The sequence below is a fragment of the Centruroides vittatus genome, unplaced genomic scaffold, assembly GCF_030686945.1.
Source record: "Centruroides vittatus isolate TY-2023 unplaced genomic scaffold, ASM3068694v2 contig_878, whole genome shotgun sequence".
NCBI lineage: Eukaryota > Metazoa > Arthropoda > Arachnida > Scorpiones > Buthidae > Centruroides > Centruroides vittatus.
The window spans coordinates 690,630-715,929 of record NW_027122570.1 but is presented as its reverse complement, the minus strand read 5'-3'; the positions used below and the strand labels follow the sequence as shown (position 1 = coordinate 715,929).

The window sequence follows — 25,300 nt, the reverse complement described above, 5'->3', positions numbered from 1 at the left end:
TTTGCACATTTATCAGACCTGTTGAAAAATTGATGTACATAAATTCAAAAATAATGAAAGGTTACTTTTGACGTTCGAATATATATTGATGCCACTTTAATTTCTGCAATTCATTTTCCTAAATTGAAAACATTAAAGTTTTGAATTGATTTATAAACGATCGATAAACATATGCTGTGCATTCAAAATATTAAAGCTCAAAAAGTTATTATAACAAAAATTACTAGAGCTAAAATTTCAAATTTTATTAATTTCTTTATTTAAAAACGCAAAATTTCGTTTTCAATTTTGTGAAAAAAGTAAAATAAAAAGTAAGAGTTATAATTACGATACTGAAAATAATTGCTAAATGCTAAACTATAGTAACAAATTATCAGCGAATATTCAGGCTATATTCAATAACCATTTTATATAAACATAAAATAATAAATTACATTAAAACCACCCTATGATAATTGTAATAAAACGATTAGATTCGTATTTAAAATAATACATAATATAACATTTTAGTTAACAAAAACGTATAAAAAATTAATGATAGCCGAAATTTATGAATTTTTTTTCGTTAAAAAGATTAAATAGAAGCATTAAATAGATTAAAGCTATCAATTTTTTCATCTTTTATCACGTAAGTGATAAAACGTAATTTTGTTTTTCAGACTAAACAATTTAATTATTAGCTTTTATGAAAACAATTTGAGACAGAACAGTTCTACAATATTCGAAATTGTCAAAATTAAAATTTAGCGTATATTTTCATACTTTACGAGTAAAAGACTACGTGATTGGTGTATTAAACACGAAGAAAAGGCTCTAAAATTTTTGCAAAAATTTCTTCAGTAGAAAAAATCTGAGAATATTTTGTATGGAGCAGAAAAACTGAAGTATAAGTTATCGGTTGTTAACAAGCTTCACCCCCCACATGCAACTTTCTCTTTTTCTTCGAATTCCTTCGGTGTAAATTTTAAGCGAGAGGAGGAGTGAGAGAATTTCCCCGAGACAGAGGAATGGTTTACAGACCGATGTTTCGACTAATCGACAAAATAATCAATCAAAACCAATCTCAGGGGATTTGTTTGTAAAAGGGGGGGTAAAGTTAGTGGAAAGAAGGTAAAAATTATCCTCCTGTTCATAATAAAACTTTCTGTTGTTTTAACTGTAAAAACAACGGTAATGAAACTAAAAGGATCGAATTTTACGAAATTTATATTTCTATAAAAATTATAAATACTTTTGAAAGAAAAATAGAGTAGCAATAGATACTAACCGTTTATTAAATACATTCGCACTGAATTATTTTTGGATACGTAATTAGACAATTTTATCACTTAAATATCTTTAAAATTTCTCGCATTTATTCTTTAATGTCCAGTTAGCCTATTGGAAATAAAGCGTATTTTATTCAAAATTACAGTACATAAAACGGTGGATTTAATCCTATATAATTTATCGTCGGGTAAATTAAAACAATAAGACATTTTAACTAAATTTTCAGAAAGTTTACGTATCTTAAAATTTTTAGTTTATCTTTAGTGAAAGATAAAATAAAATTTTTTTATAGTGTATTTAGTGAAATACACTATAAAATCAATTAAAATTTAAATATGAAATCATTTTTATACTGTTTTTAACGAATTATTGAAATTGATTATCATCCGGACAGTAAAGTGTAGATTTAGGAGATTCTACATGTAAGTTATTTTCATTTTTTGGAAAAACCAATATTTCTGTTTCTTTTTTACTTTCTGATACTCCATATTTAGCAGTTTTTTCACAAATCACATTTTCTTTGGAGTCCGAATAGTCCACAATCTCAACAGTCTGAATCTTATTTTCGAATAGACGAGCGTAGTACTTTCAAACTACCCTCGTTCATTTTCAGGAGATTATCTTTAAGAGTAATTTTTAAATTTTATAACCGTTCAGAATTAGTTTTTGATTTTTTCAAATCATGTATGAATTTATGATTATTAGATCTTTCTCACATAAGTTATGTCATATCAAAATTTGCTGCATAAATATAAATCATATTGTTTTCATCATTTATTTTCTTAAGTTATAACTAAATAGAAAAGTTTTCCTCGCCATTAATAACCATGGAATTAATAAAAATCCAGTGGAATGTTTTCATACGGAGGTGCAATTTTAAAGAATTTTTAAAAATTTTATACTTAGAATTTAGTCCAAACTCGACATTCTTTTTACTTTCTGAAATTATCAATTTTGCAATTTTGTAGTCTAAGTGTAAATTTACAAAAATAGATGCAAAATTCCAATGAAACATCCAATGCAAAATGGATATTTTTAATTAAAATAAAACATGGAGACTTAAATATATATCCGATACGAATAAGTTTTATTTTAGATAAATGAAAATGCTTTGTTCTTAAGTACTTTTCAAAATCCTAAGCATTTAATTTAATTATTTTTCATAGACTGTGTTATCATTCTTTAAAAAATCAAAAGAGAAGAGACAATGGTACCGAAGAAGTTTTTTCTGTCAACAGTCTGGTTTCTGTCTGCCTACAACCAAAAGCGATAATGAGGGTTGCACCGTTCTAAATCTCCTCTGTTAAGAGTTAGAGACAGAGGTTTTTCCGTTTGACAAGACGGTTGTTTCCTTCTTACAGAGGGGTTCATATTACTGAGTGATGGAAAGCGGAAATAGTGTTAGGGTAAGTCACATTCGGTAATGTCCCGCTCTCTAGCACACATTGAAGAGGGAACAAGCATTGGGAAAACAAAGAGATTTGTAACCATATACAGAAGGTCTAGGCATAGACCTCGAACATCTTTACCGACGACGCATAAATCAAGTGTTGTCTTTGCAATGTTATTTTCACGTCGGTACAAGTTGTTTACAATAAATCTAAGTTCATTTACTCGGATGCTGTGATTAAAGTCACTTTTTTGACCTCGTAGGTCACTCTAAGCAACAATTTTAATACATTTTAATTTGAAAAGCTTTGTTTAACTACATTGTATTAGTTTTATGAAATTGTATTTCTAAATGGATAATGAAATTTAAGATTTTAATATAGAATAATAGAAATTTTAATAGTTGCATAAATAATTTATGCCAGCTGTTAAAATTTTCTTTCTCGTATTAATTAATTAACCATCTGCATGAAAACATTTTTATTTAGGCCTACAGCCTACAGTTAAAAGCAAAAACAGCTAAAATTATTATGTGATAAATTATATATTTATTTTCTCTACATAAAACAAAATATCACTGTTTAACATTGACAAGTAAGTTGCCGTATAAAATATACTATTTGGCTACCCCAAAAAAACTGTTGAAGTGTTTCAAGTGTCGGAGTCGAAATCGATTTTCCTCGAGTCTCATATTCATTCTTTAGCATTAAAAAAGTTTGCAAATTCATAAAAAGCATTTATTATACTGTATTGATCGAAATTAAATTTCAATTCTTTGTAAAATCTGAAATTCTAAAAGAAATTGTTAAAATTATATTTCAGTAGTACAATGATCCAAATTATATTTCATTAACTTTTATTAAAAGGAATGACAATTTCCAGCATATTAACAGCTTTTTGAACCTGTTTAAATAATTTTACAAATATATTAAAATTTTTTGTGTATTGAATCTCGCTGTAATTAGGTAAATCTATGCATATTTTATAACAAAGAGAAATATAAATAAAAATTATAAATATATAGTAATGCAATAATTATTAATTATGATTAAATATCACTAATTATTATTGGTAATTTGTGCATATATAATTTCATTAAGTATGTTAATTAAGATCAGATTTTTAAAATTTTCTACTCGAATTTCGATTCACAGTTTAATACTTTATTAAAAGATTAAAAATTTGAATAAAATATGCGTTCCATTAACGATACACTATTAAACATATTAAGTAAAATTCAAAGGGAGATATGAATTGCGAAAATCAAATCAGATTTAATTAGACGACCATATTATCAAAATCACAAATAATAATATGAGACATTATTATTTTTAGTTCATCACAAATATATAAAAGTTGTATACATTAGTCTAAAATCAAAGATAATAGATTGAACGTTTTTGTTTCTTTCGTTGTAAGAGCTTGTAGTCTATTAATAGCTATCCATTATTATGGCAGAATAAATAAATATTGGCAGAAAAACTGATGATTACAGAGATATTCTCTTCCTTTAGACAATGCTTTTGTTTTTATGCTTTTAAAAGATATTAAATTTATATTTTTATATTTAATTAAGTCCTCAAATTAGTAAATAACTTCTAGCTTGTGGCTTAATATAAAATAATATAACTTTTTTTTTATGGTTTTGTTAGTAAATATGTAATGTGACATTTATATTATTTTTAAATGCGTATTAATAGATAAATTTAATATAAAACTATTCTGTCTTTTAGCAATGAGGAATAAGGAAAAATCAGTTTCTCTGCAGGTTACGGCTGTAGTACGATAGATTACAGTAGAAAAACAGAGTTATTCCAAAGTTCCCTACCGAAAGTAACCATTAGGTCCTACGTTAACTATAAATATCATATATTTCTCGACTAGTTCTTAGTTTGACTTATGAACTCTAGAAAACATAAATTTGTCAATTAAATTATTGGTTTTACACAAAGATCTTTGTAACATTTCTCAAATAATTTATTTATAAGCTTCAACATACAGACATAATTATTTGTTTTGCCGAGCTTACTTACACAGAAATCTAATCTCGACTCTCACATTAAGCGTATTGTCGGATGCTATTATTTTCCGAGAATCGACAGGGTGGTCAAATGGGGGTTGCCTGATATCTGATATGTCGGCATCTGTTTTTCGTGAGTTTTATTCTCTATTTGTATCGTTTTGTAGTCGACGGTAATGCTATCTTCATGAGAGAGACACGCATTGTCGCTTCAAGGCTTACTTAATTTACTTATCTTTTATTTGTTTTATATGTTTAATCTTTTTCAAAGTACTAATAAAAATTTTCTGATTTTAATATTAATTAATGTCCAGGTGCCCTAGCGTTTTTTTGTTTTTTATTTTTGCTGAAATGTATACACGCAGACAAGTTCTGAAATTTTTCTTTATTCGGATTGATTTACAGTCGGTGGATTTAGTTTTTCCTATTAATATATTTTTAACTCTTTGATTATAGTAAACTGATAATTACTTGCAAATGAAGATATACACAGTATTTATCTACATTTATAATTTGCGAACTTTATTCGATAAAGATTTTAGCAACCTTACGGCAATATTGATTCTTCATATTGTGTTTGGATCTTATACTGTATACCGTACGTTGTTATCAACTGTGATTTCTATCAAATTGTTTTAAGTATATTTCATTGTTTTTGAGTTATTATTTTTTAATATTTTGATTGCTATAAAAATGCTTATCTGTAAAGAAATAGTAATTGTTGCGTGATTGTTCGAGCCTCATAAATATACGATAATTATAAATTACAAATATATAATAAATTTCGAAATAAGCCGCAGAAAAAGTTTATACAGAAATTCAGTTTAGAACTTTATGGAAAATTTTGTAAACAAAATGCAAGCTTATCGCAAATAGATTTAGGACCATAATTAGCTAGATTTTATCACTTCCTTCCTTTACATTTCCTTATAGCTTAATTCCTATTCTTTATAGCTTATTAAGAATATAATAAATAAATACAACAGACTTCTCACTATAATTTCGTTATTATTGAAATCCTTTTTTAAAAGTAATCACTGCAATTATCTCACTCATTTCAGAAAAGAGAGTATATAAGACATACATTATTTTGCATTACAGAAAAGGTCTACATACATATTAAATTATAATGCAACTTTATAGCTAAAGCATTTCTTTTAAATTTATTCTAATAACTTCTTCCTACAGATTATACAATATATCACGTATTTTTAAAATATCGAATTAATTTTCTATTACTAACAAAACAGTTATCGCACTCACTTATAAACTACTCTAAATGATAAGCAACGTTCATTACACATATAAATATTAAGTAAATAATTTTATTTTAAACAATTTATATTTATTCTTCCTTAAAATATTTCCGTTACGTGACAAAAAACAGGAATAATAGATGCTTGACTGACAACTTTCAAATATTTGGTTTCCGTTAAATTTTAAAAATTGCCGGGATTGGCTGATTTCCATATCCCATGACTAAAATGTAGTTATATTGTAGTTTAAATCCCATTAAAGGTTTTATTAATATATTTATTTTAATAATTAAAAGTAATTCAAGAATACGCATTAATAAAGCATATCTTCCCGAAAGATTGCGATTTATGAGTACGTTTAATCATTTTAATTTTTATGAATTCAGTTTTTAAAGCAAAATATAACTGTAATTTATTTTATAAACGATAGAATTGTCAACGCCAAAGTATTAAACATATTCAATAATAATTACTAAAACAAAAGGAGAAATTCTATCGAGATATTTTGATTATTAATAGAAATGCAAAACTCTTCGTTGTATAAAACGAATTTAAATCATTTTATTCGCTCTTTTTTTTTAACAATCTTGTCGATTTGAAAAACATTATATAATTTTACTTTTTAAATATTAATAGGCTTTTATTTACTCTTGGTGTAACGTTGAAATTGTATCATTTGGACACAAACCACTAAGAACTGGTGGTGGATGTCGTTGGCCAACGATGGTCAACCAGAAAACTCATATTTCAGGTAAACTGTCAACTCGGTTTGTGATCGTACGATGAATGTTACTTTGGACAGCTTCTGTATAGCTTGTAACATAAACTGAGTGATTATTTTTCTTCACTTAACTCGGCTATATTTTAGAAATTCACATAGCGAATCACTACGTAGCAGTTACCTTCGATTTTTTCTTATATAACATTATATATATTAAACAATTAATACTTGATACTAGTACGAGTACCAAGTATCAATTTGAATAATTAAAATACCATTAATTCTTCAGAAAAAAATATTAAAAATTTTCTGTGGCGCCATCTGTTGACAATACAGTAATTTTAATTTATAACTGATACATCTCAGTATTTGTTTTATAATGGTTTATCTAATTAGTTTTTATTTAATGCATAATTAATTAGGTATGTATATTTTTAACTTAAATACAAATATGGTTATAACATAGGAGGAGATTGATACTTTTCTAAGTTCTACTAAGTTAACAAGGAGATAAGTCTCGCCTCCTGTAACAAACCTCGCCTTTATTACAATAAATATTATTATTATTATTATTATTATTATTATTATTAATAGGATAATTAAGTCTATTTATGTATTAAAACTAAGCTTAATATAAAAATATTCGTTATGATTAATGTGATTCTTTCATATTTCCCTTATTATTTCAGGTTTAAATCTCATTTAGTTTTTATTGTTTTAAGTTATCTAATGCTTTTAAAACTTAAAAATAAATAAATACTGAAAATTTAAAGAATCAGACAATGTATTTTTAAAAAGGTTTTCAATAATTCCATATTTGATAAGATTACGTTTTACTTTTGAATATTTAGCTTTAGACTTATACAAAATTCAATACCTTAGCATTATAATCAAAATACATCAAATAATATAATGCATATTATTGTTATTTTTTAAAATATGAATAAACTTTAGAATTATTTTGAATAAATATATTATTAAAAATAAGAATAATGTTGATTATTATCACAGTTTATTGAATTCATATCATAATCATTTGCATATTATGATTTTAAATGCTTCTATAAAATGCAACTTACTTTTTTTTAAATAAAATCTGAATAATTTAAGTTACGATTATTTTATTTAAAGTCAATTCTCATTATTTTTATCCAAATTTTCATATGTATATAAACCGAGTTCAGGAATTACGGTGTATTACTATAATACTGATCTATAAATGCTTATAAATTGATATTAATTAAGAATTAATTTATCTTTAAAATTAAAATAGAAACTAAATGGTTTAAGATTAAAATCAATAATTAATACAACACAAATTATTATATAATTAATAATTTTCTATATGACTATCCTAAATAATCAAAAGTTGTCGGCACCATCCGATGTTAAAAATTTCAGAGTAAGTTAATAAGCTATTCTTTAAGAATAAATAACGAAATATTTAAATATGATATAAAAAATTATTTGCTGTCTATTCAATTATTACATTTATAGATTTGCATTAAAAATAATTAAATGAATTTTTCCCGAATATGAACGAAAAGATGGATCATATTAGAAAGAAAGAAAGAAAAAAATGTCAGTGATTTAAAACTGCATTCAAAACTGGCACGACTGTAAAATAATGGTTCTATTGTTCGCTATATCACATGTGATAGTCACTAACGGAAGTACAGGTTTTGAAACATTGTAACATGTTGCTTACAAATGCCCCTACTATTCGAAGTGAAAGAAGTCTAATTGCTCATCGAAGTCGCTAGATCCTGGAGGGTTCTTAAGGGAATCGAAGATTACAAAACATCTAGTCGATATATTCTTTTACAAATTATAACAGGTGTCCAATAACTGATTTAGAAAGAACATTTAAATAATTAACTCTGTATCAAAATATTCACAAGTGATTCCTTTTAGAAGTTATCGTGGTTATATGTATACTATTTTGGAGAAATTAAAATTTAATAGACTTATGTGGAGTCAAATTGTAAAAACAAAAATTCCATTTGCTTCATTCCTATTATTCTACTTTATGTAATTATATTATTAAGTATCAGCTTTCAAAACGTATTAAATATATTTCGATTCGAAATTACGATAAATAATTTTTAATGAAATTATTATACCATAGAAACTCTTTACTATGAAGGTTGTATATTTTGAATTAGCAATTACAATAAACTGGATATTTAAATCGAATTTACTTGCAGTTCATTATCTAAATCATTTTAAACTAAAAATTAATTATCTTTTCATTTTCGATAATTTACTAAAAATATAAAAGCTTACATACATACTATATACTTCTACAAATTTGTGGTGTTTAACAGACTTTAGCTTGTTAATGAGCTAAAATATTAAATTTTGTGTTAAAATTGTTATTTGTTGTTACATTTTACAAACATTTTTTGCCAGTGATGAAGTATAGTTAATATAAATCCACTACTAGGGTTTGGTGAAGGATGTTATACTATTGTATATGGAACACTCCGTCTTAGAATTGTCTACATTTTGGCAACGAGTTTGGAAAGATGATGCATGACTGATGAGAAACTGTGATTGTCGATAAAATGTTTACAGTTACTTGTAAGATAATTGTATCCCATTTGAAATGTTTTTCTGTTTGTATTCTCGTAAGCTTGAAAGCAACGAAAGTACTTGAAGTATAGATATTACTCTGAAGAGGGCGATTATGCCAAAACATTTCACTTCTAGTTTAAAAGAAGATTTAAGAGCCTTAAAATAGTTGCGAATTCTTTTGATGTGATATCAACGAATTTGTGGGCAGGAAAAAATTAATATATATATAATCGTTATCATCCTTGATATTACAATAGACCTACATAATAAATGTAATTAACATATATAAATATCTTTCAAAAATACTTTTATTTCTGTATTTCATTAATACTATATGTTATATTAGTCTTCATCACGCTGATATTTGCTACCATGTATTAAGATTTTAATAATCTAGTCAGCTCCTTATTTATTTTTTCAAAATTGTTCACCATCATCGGTTTAGTTTAAAAACAGTAATAAATTATTAAAAATTAATTGTTTGCACTGATTTTACCGGCCGTTTTTCAGACTCTGCTGCATTTTAAATACATCGAAACTTTAAATACTTCTGCGAGAAGTCAATTTAACCGTAATGTGACTAAGACAAACTGGAAAAATTGCTCTGAAAATAAATTATTTGTATTGATTATATTTGTTTTCATTGATTAAATAAACGGTTGGAATAAAATTCTTAAAGAAAGACGAATAGACGATTTTTAAAATAATTTATTCTTAAAATATTTTTGTTTATTTCTCTTAAACTTAAATTATACAAAACAAGTTTTATAAAATGAATATTATGCCAACGATCCATTGATAAAAATATTGTTCTTTTAAAATTTAATTTTAAGAATTTTTTAAGTTTATGCAAAAATTTATGCATATTATATGAAATTAGTCGATGATCCCACATTTCACTTATGTTTGAAAGATAAGAGTACAGAAATTAAGTTAGATATTTTTGAAAAATTAACGATTTGCTATAAATTTTCAAACATAACAAAATAGTTTTAACTTTAATTAATTTCTTTATAAAGCTTTTGAATGTCTCCAAATTATTTTGCATTTTATTCTCTAACATAACTCTAAAATGGATGCTTTTATTCAATTTATTAACAGAAAATCTCATTACTATTTCAAACAAGTATTTGTATTCTGAGTAATAAACGAGATTTTACGGATCAATCTTAATGTTACTTAAGACAGATATACACAAGATGACTTCAGTTTCAAGTTTACTTAACTTTTATAACAATATTTAATAATTTCGATTGCTCATTAAACGTATTTCTTATCAGCAAGTAATTTTAATTCTTGATCTTTCAATTAATAGTTCAAATCTATACACGAAACAGTGTCAGAAATAAATATATAATGTAGTTTGTAATTTGGATTCAATGTTGAATAGCTGAATTCTTTTTTTTTAATTTAAATTTCATGTTTTGTTTTTATCTTGACTAACAATAGCTAGCAATATTTATCATTAGCGTGCTTATAATAAAGATCCAAATTTTTTGTATCAATTCTTCGCTACTTTTTATGAAACAGCAAAATAAAAATAACAAATTTACGTATAGCCTGATATAATATATCTCCAACATATTGATGTAACGCTTGCAATTATAAATATTTATCCAAGTTTAAAATAAATAAATAGATAACAATTACAAATAAACATCTAGAAAAAAAAAATATTTTTCGTACTTACACTAGTCTATTGAATGGCCACAAAACTTTATTTCCCTAGCGTATATTTGCCTTCCTTTTGTTACATTCACAATTTCCTTAAAGTAAAGTTATTTTCGGTAAAACGTATGATCGATTCGCATTATTAATTTAACATATTTACATAAAGGTAGGAGACATTGTTAACGTTCAGCATCTTTACAGAAGCAGTCGTCTTTTGGGATAACGAACAAACTTAAAGAGATGACGGCTAATCAACAAGACGGAGTTGCACAAGGATTTTTCATCTACTAAAGGATTATTCTGCTCTAAGAGAGCTGCATTGAAGTACAAATTTCTAAAACTAATCTAAATAGGTTTTTATTAATTTCTGCTTTGGTGTGTGCACGCGCGTATGCTATTTTAGTGACTAAATGGGATTCAATCGTTTTGTTATAACCGGCATAACAATAAATAATTTATATTGTTAGCGTCATTCGACAGTATTCTATGTCAACAGGACGTCTCCCAGATCTAATTAAAAAACAGGCAAACATCATTCCCGTTCATGATTCCCAAGAGTGAAAGAAAAGAATAATAATGAAAAAAAAAACGAAGACGACTGCTTTCTGCCTTGTCAGTCATCGACTGCAGTTATTATAACCACGCCCAGCTTCACATCAATAACGACAGCATTGATCAGTTGCACTCATTACCTGTCACATTCATTGATGTAACCGCAAATCTGCTTTGCAGAGCGTGCGAGTTGCAGGCAGAGCCATCTGTTGACACGTGCACCCGCTAGTCACCTGTGGTTGTGTTGACACGGACGGATTCCACATAATTGATTGGCTCGGGACGCCTCCGCCACTCAATTCCCCGGGGTTGTCGCTCGCTAATGTGCTGATAGAGACACGCGGTGTTTGACATTATCGAATGTACCCAAGGACAATAGGTGGTTCTCTGCTTTAATAAAAGCCGAGCCGTTCTGGCCACAGCTTCCGGTCCGAATCGCATCTTGCCAGCAAAGAAGCATCACAAATCCCTTCTGGATTATCTAGTAATGATTTCACACTCGGATTTATCTCTCCGGATGCTACTTAATCTCAAACGGTCACTTTTTCCTGACGTTCTTGTCGTTAGGCTTATCGCGTAAATGATGATCCTGAGTGAATTCGTTGGCAGAAGGATCACATTCCTCTTAGTGCTGTATAAGTATCTTTGTGCACTGCATGGCTTTCTCATTTGTCACTATCGCTTATACACCAGAAAGAGATGTTCTCTTCTAATCTACTACTTCTTGAAGTTTCAACTACTTCGTGTTGGATTTGATCGAATATACTCTTCCTGGCGTGACATTTCCTGCATTTCTTCTCTTAGTAGTTTTAGATTCCACAGCCGAACATGTTTCTGTTAGATTCTTACGCATGGAAAATCTAATCTTGTTCATTATATTAACATTTTGATAATCAATTATTCTAGGAAACTTTTTATATTTTTATTCCTTGATGCCTCTATTTTAGGCCTAGACAACCGTAATAATAAAGTATCCAATTCAAATCTTTTAATTTAATTTTGATTACAGACGACGTCGAGCACCAACGATCGCATGAATTATTTTCCCTGACGTATTTTTAGAATTACAAACAAGTAAACAAGTATTTCCGCCTGAAATGAGATTCGAATTTGCAACTTGACGGGCAAGAGACATTCATTAGGAATGTTTCCTGTCCGTCAAATTGATAACTTTTTTGAAATTATTGAGATGTATTGTTTGATTAATTTAAATAAAAATGCAGCTTTGTAGCAATTATTAGGCAGTCGTCATTTAAAATAAATGATGATACAAAATTCATTAATATTAAACTTAATAAAACATTCCAAAATAATAAATATAATATTTTCAAGTTTTTTAAAACAACAATTCATGTGTTAGTATTTATTTAATATTATAATAATTTGATACGGTACGCTATTTTATTTGAATTACATTTTAATAGCGGAGTCGTGTCAACATGTAAATCAAATTAATTCACACGATGATAATTTTATTGTTACGATATTAACAGAAAGAAACGCTAAAATTTTTATTTACTTATAAAAAGTTTCAAAAGAATTCTGATGAAGAATTGAAAATACTGATATTAGCGCATAAAAATCACAAAAAATATATTTCTAAAAAGAGTTATGATAAATTATTGTCTGTTTTTTACACGAAATTTCTTTACGCTATTGAGAGAAGACTTTAATTTCTTCTTATATCTTTCTAGTTAGGTCATTGCTAGGTCATTTCTTTCTAAATCTTTCAACTCTATTTTTAAACATGGGACGTTTTGAATATTTTTCTTTCAACGTCGCAGAGATAAAAGTTTAGGCGTATAGTTATACTAATATTTATATCAAAACAACGAAACAAAATTGTTATAACGCTTGTTACAGTTTACATATTTTCATGTGTTCAGATATTGAATATTATATGTAATAAACAAGAATAATTTTAATTACGTCCGCAAAATATTAGTCTAGGTTGAATAAGTTGTAATTATTTAATAAGTTTTCTCAACATTATAATTTTTCAAATCATTTTCATTTTACTGTGTGTATATTTTTTAATTTTATTTATAAGTAATAAAAATATCCAAACGTAGAGGAGAGTATCAGATCGGCGGATAACTTTGTTTTTTCGGTGCTGTTAATAGAAACTCAAAATGATTTAGTTTTTCCAAAATTTAATTAGAAAACGAAGCCGATAACTAAGTTTTATTTATCCCGGTTTAAAAGAGAATAAAAATTTTCTTTGTTATTTTATTAATATTTCAAAAATAGATATTTTAAATACTGTATATCTTTTAATATTTGTATTTTAACGAACTGTAAAATGTAATTGAACCAATGTAAAATCAAATAAAAGTACATCATCGTGTATTTAAAGCAGAATAATATCAAATTAGCTTTAAGAATAGTTATTCATTTATGAATCGACACATAGTACGGTCTTTTTTTTAGCTGAACAGATAAAATATCATTGCTTGCCTAAGGAATCCATGCTCATTAGTATATGAAAACTGATCTAAGCTTAAAGAAGCAGAACAGTTTCTTGTTTTTGTCCAATTCTATGCCGTATGTCATCGGAATCGTTTATCCATTGGTGGAAATAGAAATGGAATCTATAAGAGTTTTAATGACCCAAAATAAATGATTTTTTAAAATTCATCTTATGGCTAAATTGAAGATGATATTCAATGCACGTGTCACACATGAAAAAAGTTAAGTAAAACAAATGTTACTTTCGTATTAAGTGTTCATTTAGATTCGAAACCTGTAGACATAACGCATAAAAATAAAATGAAATTCAATTCTTCAGAATTAAAATAAAAGCACGTCGCCTATAGATATTGCATACATATAGGCCTAAATCAAGCGTATAAAAATAGCAATGATATATTTTTTTAATTTTAATTATTTTTGTAAGTTTATAAATATTAATAATTATAAAAATATAAAACTTACATTAAATAGAACTATAAATATTTTAGAAAATTATCCACGAATTAAAATATTTTATTAAAAACGCAATGAATATTGATTTATTTTCTAGTTAAATAAGCAATAAAATATAGAATATATAACAGGTCCGTATTTATTGTTTTAAAAAAAGAAGAAAAAATAAATAAGAGTATAACTGTGACTAATAAAGAATAACAAATTCGTATCCTTGTGCCATTTACTTTCTTTGTGCGCTTTATATAATATTTCTATTATTGATTATAAGGTTATGACAATGTACCTATAGCTATGCCTCGTTTGACAGGAAGTGAAGCCATCTGGGAATATCAAGTGACACAGTCAGTTCAGACAGAGGAAGATATATAGACTTTAGGGACAATCTGGTAACTGTAGGTCTTGATCCCTGTTACTTAAAAGTAACTACATACCCAGAGTTATGCATCATTTACACTGCAAACAATATCTTTCGTGAAACAGATGGGTACACTGTCATTCCCATTTCAGAATCTGACTTCTGATGACCTAAAACTTTCAAATGTCTAAACAGAAACGGCTAATCTCTTTGTTGTAGTATAGTTGGTAAAAATTTCTAATTTACTTTTTTTTAAATGTGAAGAACCGAGATATATTATCAAGAAGTCGAAGTATTAGAAAATCATGTTTCTAATTTTTTAATTAGCAAAATTGATGCTAAATTCCTATTTAGAGAAACAAGAAACTAGAAATATTCTTTATCGAAATAAAAAAGCAGAAATCGCTTCATTTAAACATTAAAAAAGTTATTTGTTAGTGAGATTTTCGAGATCATATTTTAAGTAGTATTCCTGTTTTTCAGTAACAAGAATTAAATACTTATTCGTGCTGTCTTCCAATTACAGTATTAGAAACATCATTTCTGGCTATTAGAACTCTCCTTTGTAAATAAATATTTTATAACTTCGATTCTGTTAGTAGTTTGCATGAGTTAATCCTCAAGAAAGTGAAAACTTAGCAGTTCAAGGTAATATAAATAAACAAGAACCGAAACTAATGGCATGTGTAAACAATGTGTTAAATATGAAGGAATATCTAATGTCTTCTTTCATTCTGTTTGACCTATATTTAAAATTTTTTATTTTATGATTTATACAAGCTGTATTCGAGAGCGAACCTCGATCTACATTCCCAACCTTGTTTCTTCTATAAATAATAGGTGTATTATTCGAAAAGTTATTTTTAATACTAGTATATTAAAACGTCTCTAAAAATTTTCTTAATAAGTATGAGAAGTCAGGTTTATTTATATACGTACCAAACGTATTTAGGTAGGCTTTAGATGTATTAATCTTTCCCAGAAGAGCCTTTTTTGCTTATAATTACAAAATAACAGTTTTGATTTATATATCAATAAAAATTTAATGTTAAAAACCATTTCAATCAATCACTAAATAAACAATATCTAATAAATTTAAAATATTCATTCATAAAAATCTAAATCTATAATAAACAGGTTGAACAGATGACGATATATATATATATAGGCCTATACAGTATCATTATTATAACCAGTCTATATATATATGCATGCACGCACGCTGGAACACATAGACACACCTACATGTACACACAAACGTATAATAAAAACAGAAGTATTAATACGCATAGTTATTTACACTTCTGCTTTTGTAATATTAATAATCTAAAGCCGTCGAATTAATTAAATTCAAAAAAGTTTAACAGGAAATAAATATTTAAAATTTCTTTCAAGACTGATTATTTATCAATAAAATTACGTGTATATAAACTACAGGTGTATGTTTATTCGCAGGTTTGGTAAACAAATTTTGATCTTTTTAATCATGAAAATGGATAAATGAAATCTTCAGATTTGTTTTAAATAAACTTTGTCGGATATTCATTATATATTTATATACTATAAACAAATTCATATCTATCCTGACGTTCCTGTTTTTATTCTAAGTCAATGTTATCTTAACATGTTTTATTTAGTATTAGATACGGCCATACTAAAGTTTACTATTATTTAAAAATGCTGATGTAAATACTTATTTGAATTCATCAAAACTTTTTATTTTCGTATATTTTTACAACTTAATTTCACTCAAAATTTTAAATTTCCCGAGTTAAATTATTCAAAGCTTAATTAATATTGTGGTTTGTAGCTTGTGCAAACGGTATGTTTTCATTTCAAAGCATTAGACTACATAAGTTTTTTTTATGATTAATTTACACGCAATGTTTCAAACTCAAGATGTGTTACTCTGACTAAAACGTGAATTTAATGATAATTCTATAAAATTTAAGTTTTTTTTCTAATTATTACGAAGATGAAATTCATACTTTTACCGAAGAGTGGATTGATGATTAAATAATAAATATTTTGAAAGTATGTTTTTAAATATTTATTGTACAACTAAATAAGCAGTGAATAAATAAAAGGATCACAATAAAACTAAAATAAGCAAATGCAAATAACTAATTTTATTCAGCGAGAAAAATCATAAAATATTATTTAAATTAGCAAGCAACTACAAAGAACTAAAAGAATTAATTTTATCATTTTTCTTCTTGTGTAGCTGCGATATTCAATCTAGAGTAAGCAAACATAATAAACCATTGTTCGTTCCTTATTTTTCTCCGTAAAGCTTACGATTTATATAGAGGTAATCGAGAATCTTAATGGAAATGCCGGTAATCAATCTGTTAATACAGCAGTTATAATTTTAGGAAAGGCGTTAGCTATTCTCGTAGGGATCATTTCTTCTTTCATTATACTGTATTTGGTATTTGGTACGGCATGATCATTTAAATTAAAAAAATCAACTTTAACCATGAGAATTTGATACTTTATAGGGATTGGCTATGTAGAATTAGTTAATAATCTAACAGGAAATTATTTTTATAAAATAAAATTTATATCATTTGTATTTAAAATGTTAACAAAATAAGAAAGAGTTTGTTTCAAATTAAAAAAAATATATATATATATATAGCCTATATTTACCGCGAGTTATCATTACCAGTTTATACTGAATAAACAAAAGATCATCTCGATAGTGCCTTATATATAATTGAAAGGTATGTTTATGCTATATTGTCTCCTTGTTTTATATTAAATTGAACTTTTTAAAATAATCGTAAAAACTATTTACATAATTTTAACCTTTAAAATAAAAATAAGTTATTTAGTAATCATTTGCAACTTAATACTGTGCTTTTTAGAAAAGCTTTCCGATAAGTATTGTTTATACAGATAATTCATAGAAAGTACCTAACCCTTAACACTAGCATATGCGGGCATTGTTAAGCTCTTTCAGTAATATGTAATATTTCTGAAACACTTCCGGGAAAGATCATGTCATGTGACGATATTCAATACAAAAGATTCCTTTGTTTTCTTTTATAAAGCACGTGTTGGCGCGACCGCCATCGGGTCTCCAGATGGCATGGTTTATGTTCACCCTCTGCTCCCCTTCTGCAATTGACCGTTTCATCTTCACTGAATTCAACGTGTGGTCTGATTGTTACACTGTTTTTTACTTCGAGTTAACGTCCTTATTTCTTCTTACTTTACGGTCTGTGGTCGAGAAACTATACAAACAAAATTTAGATCGTGCCTTTATTATTTGTGTTGTATATATTTAGGTTAATTGTTAATGTATATTTTTGTATTCGATAAAATACTTTGAAGTTAAGCAAACAAAACATTATATATATATTTTATTTATTATTGTTAAGTCTTCACTGAATTAAATACTAAAAATTTGTCTATAATTTAAAATAACTACAATGAATTAACTTTAGGATTTTATTTTTTTATTTTATAAATATCATTTTACTTTTATTATATATAAATCGCCTTCATTTAATATGTTAGGCAGTAAATAGAATAAATTAGGTTTATTTAGATTTATTGTTTTTAAAAATATCTACAAATCGATTTATAAATTTTTAGACATTTTTATTTAAAAAATTTTTAACATCTAAAAGTTATTAAATTTTTAATATTAATTTATGACAAAATATATATTATATTTTAAATAAATATAGAATACAAATGCATATATACGTAAAAATATTGATAAATAGATCCTCTGTATATAAGATCACTCGTATATAGTTAATTCTTTATATATTTTAAGTATACTTTTATTGTTAGAGAACTCACAATTATGTATAAATATGCTTTATGTACAAGCTACATGCATTTTCTTTAAATCAGTATTATTAAAAGTTTTTAATATGCTTAAAGGGAACTAACTATAGATACAAACGTGTAATTTTCCATTTGGAAATAAGTGAAGTGTTATAAACGTTTTTATTAAAATATATTCATTTTGATATAAGTAATTTAAAATGATGATATAAATTTAACATTAAAATGATCATTTCAAAAGTTTATATTAATTATAAATGTATAATTAATATATTTTACTATTTTGATAATATATAATTAGTAATATATTTGGTAATATTTCAACTAAGTATTAAATATTATATTATCAAATTATATTATATTATATAATATTTTATTTCCACTAAACTGACATTAAAAATAATACGCGAGATATTATTTTCTAGCATCAAGAAATTGTTAATTAATTAAATTTTTAATTACAGGGAGACATAAGTCAAGAAGACGGAACGAACGTTCATCGTCAACAAGAGAAAAGGCAGCAAGAACAATTTTTGGAGCAGCAACAGAAGCTTCAAGATCTTCAGGTTGGTCTGCGCTTAATTTCTAAAAGAATTTTCCATTAAATGTAAACCTTAAAAGATAAAATGATTAAAAATTGATATATCGATTATTATCCACACGTACACAACGTACGCATAAAGAACTTTCGTTTGATAAAGTACGGAATAATATAATCCCACAGTTTTCTCACGTATTTTAGTCTTACGAATATACCTTTATCTCCTAAGAACTGTAGATTTACAATTATGTTTATTAAAATAAGCTAAACGTAACGGTAATCGTTTCACGATTTCCAACTTCCAAATTTAGACAAATTTAAATAAAATTATTTTTTCCCCCTCCGACGAAAGAGTTATTCATTACCATTTATTTGATGTAAAATAGAAACATTTTCGCTAAGAATCAAAACGAATATGTAGACTCAAAAACGTGGCTCGTTATTTGCCACATTATAGCCTACTGTTTAATGTCTCGTAGATTAATGACTACTTTTTCATTTTCATTTAATTCTAATTCGCTTTTAAAACATTTCTCTAAAAGTTTATTACGGCTATCGTTTAACGAGCCATTGTGCACCGTGTGTATTAGCATTAGAAATGAAAGCAAAATAAATGTACGAGCCTGTAAGACAACTTCTGAGCAAACATTCAAAGTTCTGATAGTAAGTGTCCAGCGGGGATGAATTAAGCTACTTTTTGGGATTATTTTCGTAACAAGCATAAAGTTTTCTCTCTCGTCATATAATGAAACGATTTGCTTTTACATCTACCGAATCAAAATTTAGACATATTTAAGTCTTTAATCTTAATATCGTGATTATCATATTTAGTTTATTTTTTCATCATATTCTGAAACTATAACTGTTAAAAAATAAACGATGCCTCGAAAAGAATTTTTTGATTTTAAAATTATTTCGATAACTGAGTTTATTTTTTGACAATTTAACAGAAAAATGTGGAAAATCAGAAATTTTTAGTTGAAAATGATTTTCATTATTTTATTTAAAAGAAATGCAGTAATTAATGGACAGTGCAAAATAATTAGAAAATATTAAAGACGTAATGCACACCAATGATGTTTCTAAGTTTTTAAGCTGAAACGCAAGTAGAAACAAACTTCCACTACACACCACACACGGTCCAAGGTTTATACTGTTGCTGGATGTTTTTTAAACTACACTGCAAATCCCACGCAACAACATACACACGAAAAGAAATGCATAAGCCAAATGACTGTTTTTATGTAAACCACTTAATGTCATGTATTTGTCTGTATGTAGGAATTCCAAATTCAAGCAGTCAAAACCGAAACCAAAGCTGACTTTAATAATATCGCGCTACAATGTTGCCAGTTAATTTTGTTTTTTATTTATGTTGAAATCATATCTATTTTTTGTTTTGTAGTAAAATATATAATAAATAAAGAATAAAATATAATATAAATAATTACTTTCTTACAATAAAATATCAGTAAATGGCATATTTACTGCGCTTTAATAGGTGTGGTAGATGGGTGATGTACAGTACCTGCATTAATAAATGCCTGTACTGTATTATTATTATTATTATTATTTGCCGTATATCGAAACTGAGCTATAAAATCAGGTCGTTATAGCAAAAATCCGTATAAAGAGGACCGAGGGTATTACAGTTTTCTTTCTTAATTTTTCTAATTTTGACAGAACAAACAGCAAGTAAAATCGCTATTTAATTTAAAATTTTTTAAATAATTATACTATTAAAAAAGTCAATTTATAAAATTTGCCCTTTAGTCTAGTTTTGTAATAGATTGTAGATATTTACAGCTGTCTCTTTATAAAAACATCTGTGTATTATATATAAATTTATTGAAATATGTTATAATTTTTAATCCTGTAGGCAACAATAGAGAAATTGTTTCGAAATATACATATGTAGTAGTAATTTAGAGATAATAAGTTTTCAATTATTGTTCGACATATGCAGCTTATACGTAAGACTATCAAATTGAATAGTCTTGTAACCGAGTTGATTAAGTTCTTCCATATGAAACCATCCAAAGGAGAATATCGAAGATTTTTAAAATCGTAAACTAGCAAGAATGTCTCGGACAAATTGAAAATAATCAAAGTACTAATTATCTAATACTGTATTAATCCATACGCTAAACAAATCAATCTTTGAATTAACGAATCAAATAGTAAAAAGAGTTAAAACAATAGTCTGTGTGAATTTATGTAAATAAACAAGTAATCATTCTATTAGAGGATGATAAAGGTAACGATAAATTTTTCTAATATAAACAAATATTTTAATCATAAAAGAAATTTTATTATTTTAATATAGAGGAATAGTTAAGATATATTACAATCAGATTATTAAATAATAGAAGTATAATATTTATTGTAAAATGTTAAAAGAAACTATGTAAGTTACTTATCGATTTTATATGAATTGGACTTGAAAAGTATTTTAAAATATAAGTAAAATTATCTTTTGACAAGAAATTGATAGCTAATATTCGAATCGAATCTGAAAAAACTTTAATAACTTTTGCTCGTTACGAAAAGAGCATAATTAGTTGAGGTTAATAGTTAATTATAGAACGAATCTCGAGATTTAATAAGCAATGGTGGTTTTCAGCTTATTAATAATGATGATATAGTATAATAGTTTAGTAGGTTTGTTCAAAAATACCATATACTATTAATTAAGTAGGAAAAAATACGCATAATAATCAATTCTTTTAAATGGGTAGTTATATTGCAAATAAAAAATATTAAATTAATTAATTTATTAAAGTTAATTTTTCATGGGGGCAATGTTTGTGTTTCCTCCCCTTTATATAGTGATTATGACATTTGCAAACATACCTTTATTACAAATAGTCTATAACTATGGAACAATAAATTTTAATTAAAATAACGTACCTTACAGTTTTCTTAATGTATAAGTGGTAAAATGCTAGAATAAAGCATTTATTATAATCAAAATTCGTGACAGATTCATATTTTAAAATGAAGTAGACTCATACATAAGGCAACGACTTGTAAAGAAATTATTAAAGATCTTAATAAACTATTATAACAGAATAAGATTTGTATAAAATTCCGAGACTCACTAAAATTTTAATTTTATCGATATATCTTATACAAATTAAAGAGAATAAATGACTGGATGCTTATCCAGTCATTTTTACATTAAATTTTATATAATATAATAAACTTTGTATTAGTTTACGGGTAAGACTTTAAGATATACCATAATACATTTTTATATACACCTGACGTACAATAGGGCCTATGCATTTTTTAGTAATACAGTTATACATTTTCTACAATTTTTGACCACTTATACACGATTAAAGGCATATTATATGAAGTTAAAACAAAGTATATAGATGATAATTAACATTTACATTAATTTCTTAAAGATATTTATTATTATTGGGTTTTTGATATTTATCAATTGTGTTTATTCTGTTTTTTTTAAATTTGAATTTAAATTGTTTGTACACTATAAAGAGGTTATAATTTTATCAGTTATTGGAGAAAGATGTACATATTATTTATTTATTTTATCTTTTTGGACATCCTAACCTATAGAAAAAGTATTTATTAGTTATCATTGCTCTTCTTCTTTCTCAGAACTCAAATTTTCAATGTCATGAGAGATTAAAAATTGGCACAAATAATTAATTTATATTATTAGATTCTAATTTTTTTAAATTTTAGAATATTTTTTTTTTCTACAGATTGTCTGAGAAGAGCGGTTTTCAATGTTCTTATATCAAATTTTTGAAATACTTTTTCACTTTATAAATGTGTTCATACTGTACATTTTAGTAACGTCTATTGAACGATAACTAAATACGCTAAGTTTAAAATATTTTATTATTTTAAAACTAATATTAACTGTTTTTATAAAAGTTAACAATAAATATTTATTTATCAAGTGTGCATTAACAAATAAAAATATAATAAGTAGATAAGAATACATCTAATAAACATGTAAAATCTGATAAATGTATTCGAATAAGGCTAAAAATAAAATTAGTGTTACTACTTTCATTGGTTAATGTGGACGCAAATACTTAAGAATCTTATTTATAATAGCGATTTAATTTATTTTAAAATTAATATCTTTATTCGTTAGTTATGATATTGTACAAATAATTCTAATTTTTAACAACAAAATGTTGTAAGGCATACAAAAGAATACAATTTATATTCTAGGTTTATAAAATAAATTTCTTGCTTATTTTGGAACAATTTCAGAATTCATTTTGTTAAAAATCTATCATTTCTTAACTTCTATTCGCAAAATAAAATATTACGTTTAGATTTAAGAAATTTATAGTTGGTAACTGTGTAAATATTTCTTTCAAACGAAAAATTTAAGAACATTTTTGTGTAGATTTATGAAGTTAAATGCTGTTTACTATCTTTTTTTTTTCTTCTTCTAAAATAGTCTTGGAAAATAAATATTTCGGGAATCATTCGACAGAAGTAGCCAAAGTCCAGTGCATGTCCCCAAATAGCCTAGTAGTTAGTAACTTGAGTGGTCGACGAAATATTTATGTTATATTGTTTATGGCTTCTTGTTACTTCCCATTAATTTGTTGTGGCACTCTTTTAAAATGTTTGACAATCTTTTATCGTCCCTTTGAGATAGTTTTCTTTTCTATAAATTATCAATTTTAACATTAAATCAATTTACTTTGAAAAGGAAGTAAACGAATGAAATGTATATGTAGTTCTATACCTATTATAACGATTACTATAGAACACAGGAAATACGGTTTAGCCTATATATTATTTTTCTAACCGATTTGCACATATTTTGGAGTCTTGGACCGAATTTTTAATTTCGATTCATTAAAATTATTTTTTCATTTGTTGGATATAACTTTGGGAAATAAAGAATGTTAAAAAGAATAATTCTTACGTAAAATCTTAGCAATGTATACAGTTAATATCTTTTGGATGATCCTTGAAAGCATTTCGAATATAACCCGAAACACGTGATGCAAAATATCGACTCGATTATTTAAAATCATAAATAACGAAGATTAAGCTATAACTGAAAACGAAATGGCGTGACAAAAACAAACAATGAATATGAAATTAAACTCAGAATTCCCTATCTGAATTTTCTTTAAAACTACCTCTTTTTAGAACCGTATTAACGGACAGTACATGGCTGAAGTGGCAGCCAAATCCCTCTCGACTCTCCCAGCAACGGTAACATCACAAGGATTAATGTTCCTTCCTATGTTTGACGGTGGATTGAGCGCTATCACTCATCCAGCAGCCGTCGCAACAGCAGCTACATCTCTCTCACATCTGACAGCAACATCCGGAGTGACTCAAACACCTCGTTCTGATCCTATCGGAGTACCCTCTTGTTCTGCAATAGATGCAGAATCAACGGTAAGTGATTATCCAATAGACATACTGTATCATTGTTAACAATATGATGACAATAGGCATTTTATATAATCTTGTTTGTATAGAAGAGCGGCATGTTTCTTCTTTAATGGAGATACGTTCGACTTCCTATTACAAATATTTGGCACCTAGTCTGACAACTAAATTATTTTCACTTTGCTAATAGCCCTTTCTTAATTTAGGACATTTCTCTCTACCACTCTTAGCAGTCGGGCCTAAACCCACTACTTAAATCATATACATCATTTTTTCCATTTTTAAATGTTTCAATTTTGTCAGTTTTATAAGTAAATATTTTATAAAGTTAAAATATATTATCCCAATATTTATTGCATTAAAATTTCACACGCATAATCGACAGAAACGTAACTTCAAAATTCACACAAATTATAAAAAATAAATTTCAAACATTTTATCGAAAAATCAATTTTTCTATCACTAAAATTTCGAAATAATTACAATAAAACAGGCTAACAAGCAAGATAGAATTGACTTTGCAGATATTTATTTAAAAGGCAAATAGTTTTTTTTGTGTTGTTTGTTTTTCTTCTTTTTTTTGTATATTACGTTTATTATTTATTAACTTTATAATTTTCTTGTTAATTTTTTTTCTTGTAACCTTCAAAAGTTCTGTTAGTTTCCTAATCAACTTTTTGTAATTATAACAATAAATTTTTATTTTAAAATTTTCAGCTTTGTTCTTTTAATAGCCGTAAGCTTTTCTAAATCGCATATTAGTTTTTGGTTTACAAAATTAATTTTTTCGTATGTTTGAATTATTATAATT

General features: G+C 26.2%; 1 protein-coding gene across 9 annotated transcripts in view; it reads left to right on the top strand.

The window, feature by feature from the left end:
• Positions 1-25,300, top strand: part of LOC136983191 (transcription factor Sox-13-like) — a 377,109-nt gene that overhangs the window by 341,934 nt on the left and 9,875 nt on the right. For 8 of the 9 annotated variants that reach the window (XM_067279851.1, XM_067279854.1, XM_067279848.1 and 5 more), the window contains 2 exons: positions 19,007-19,108; positions 24,241-24,495. In XM_067279851.1, coding sequence (XP_067135952.1) covers positions 19,007-19,108; positions 24,241-24,495 — 357 coding nt within the window. The remainder of the gene's footprint in view (positions 1-19,006; positions 19,109-24,240; positions 24,496-25,300) is intronic. The other variant, XM_067279856.1, reaches the window with a different exon arrangement.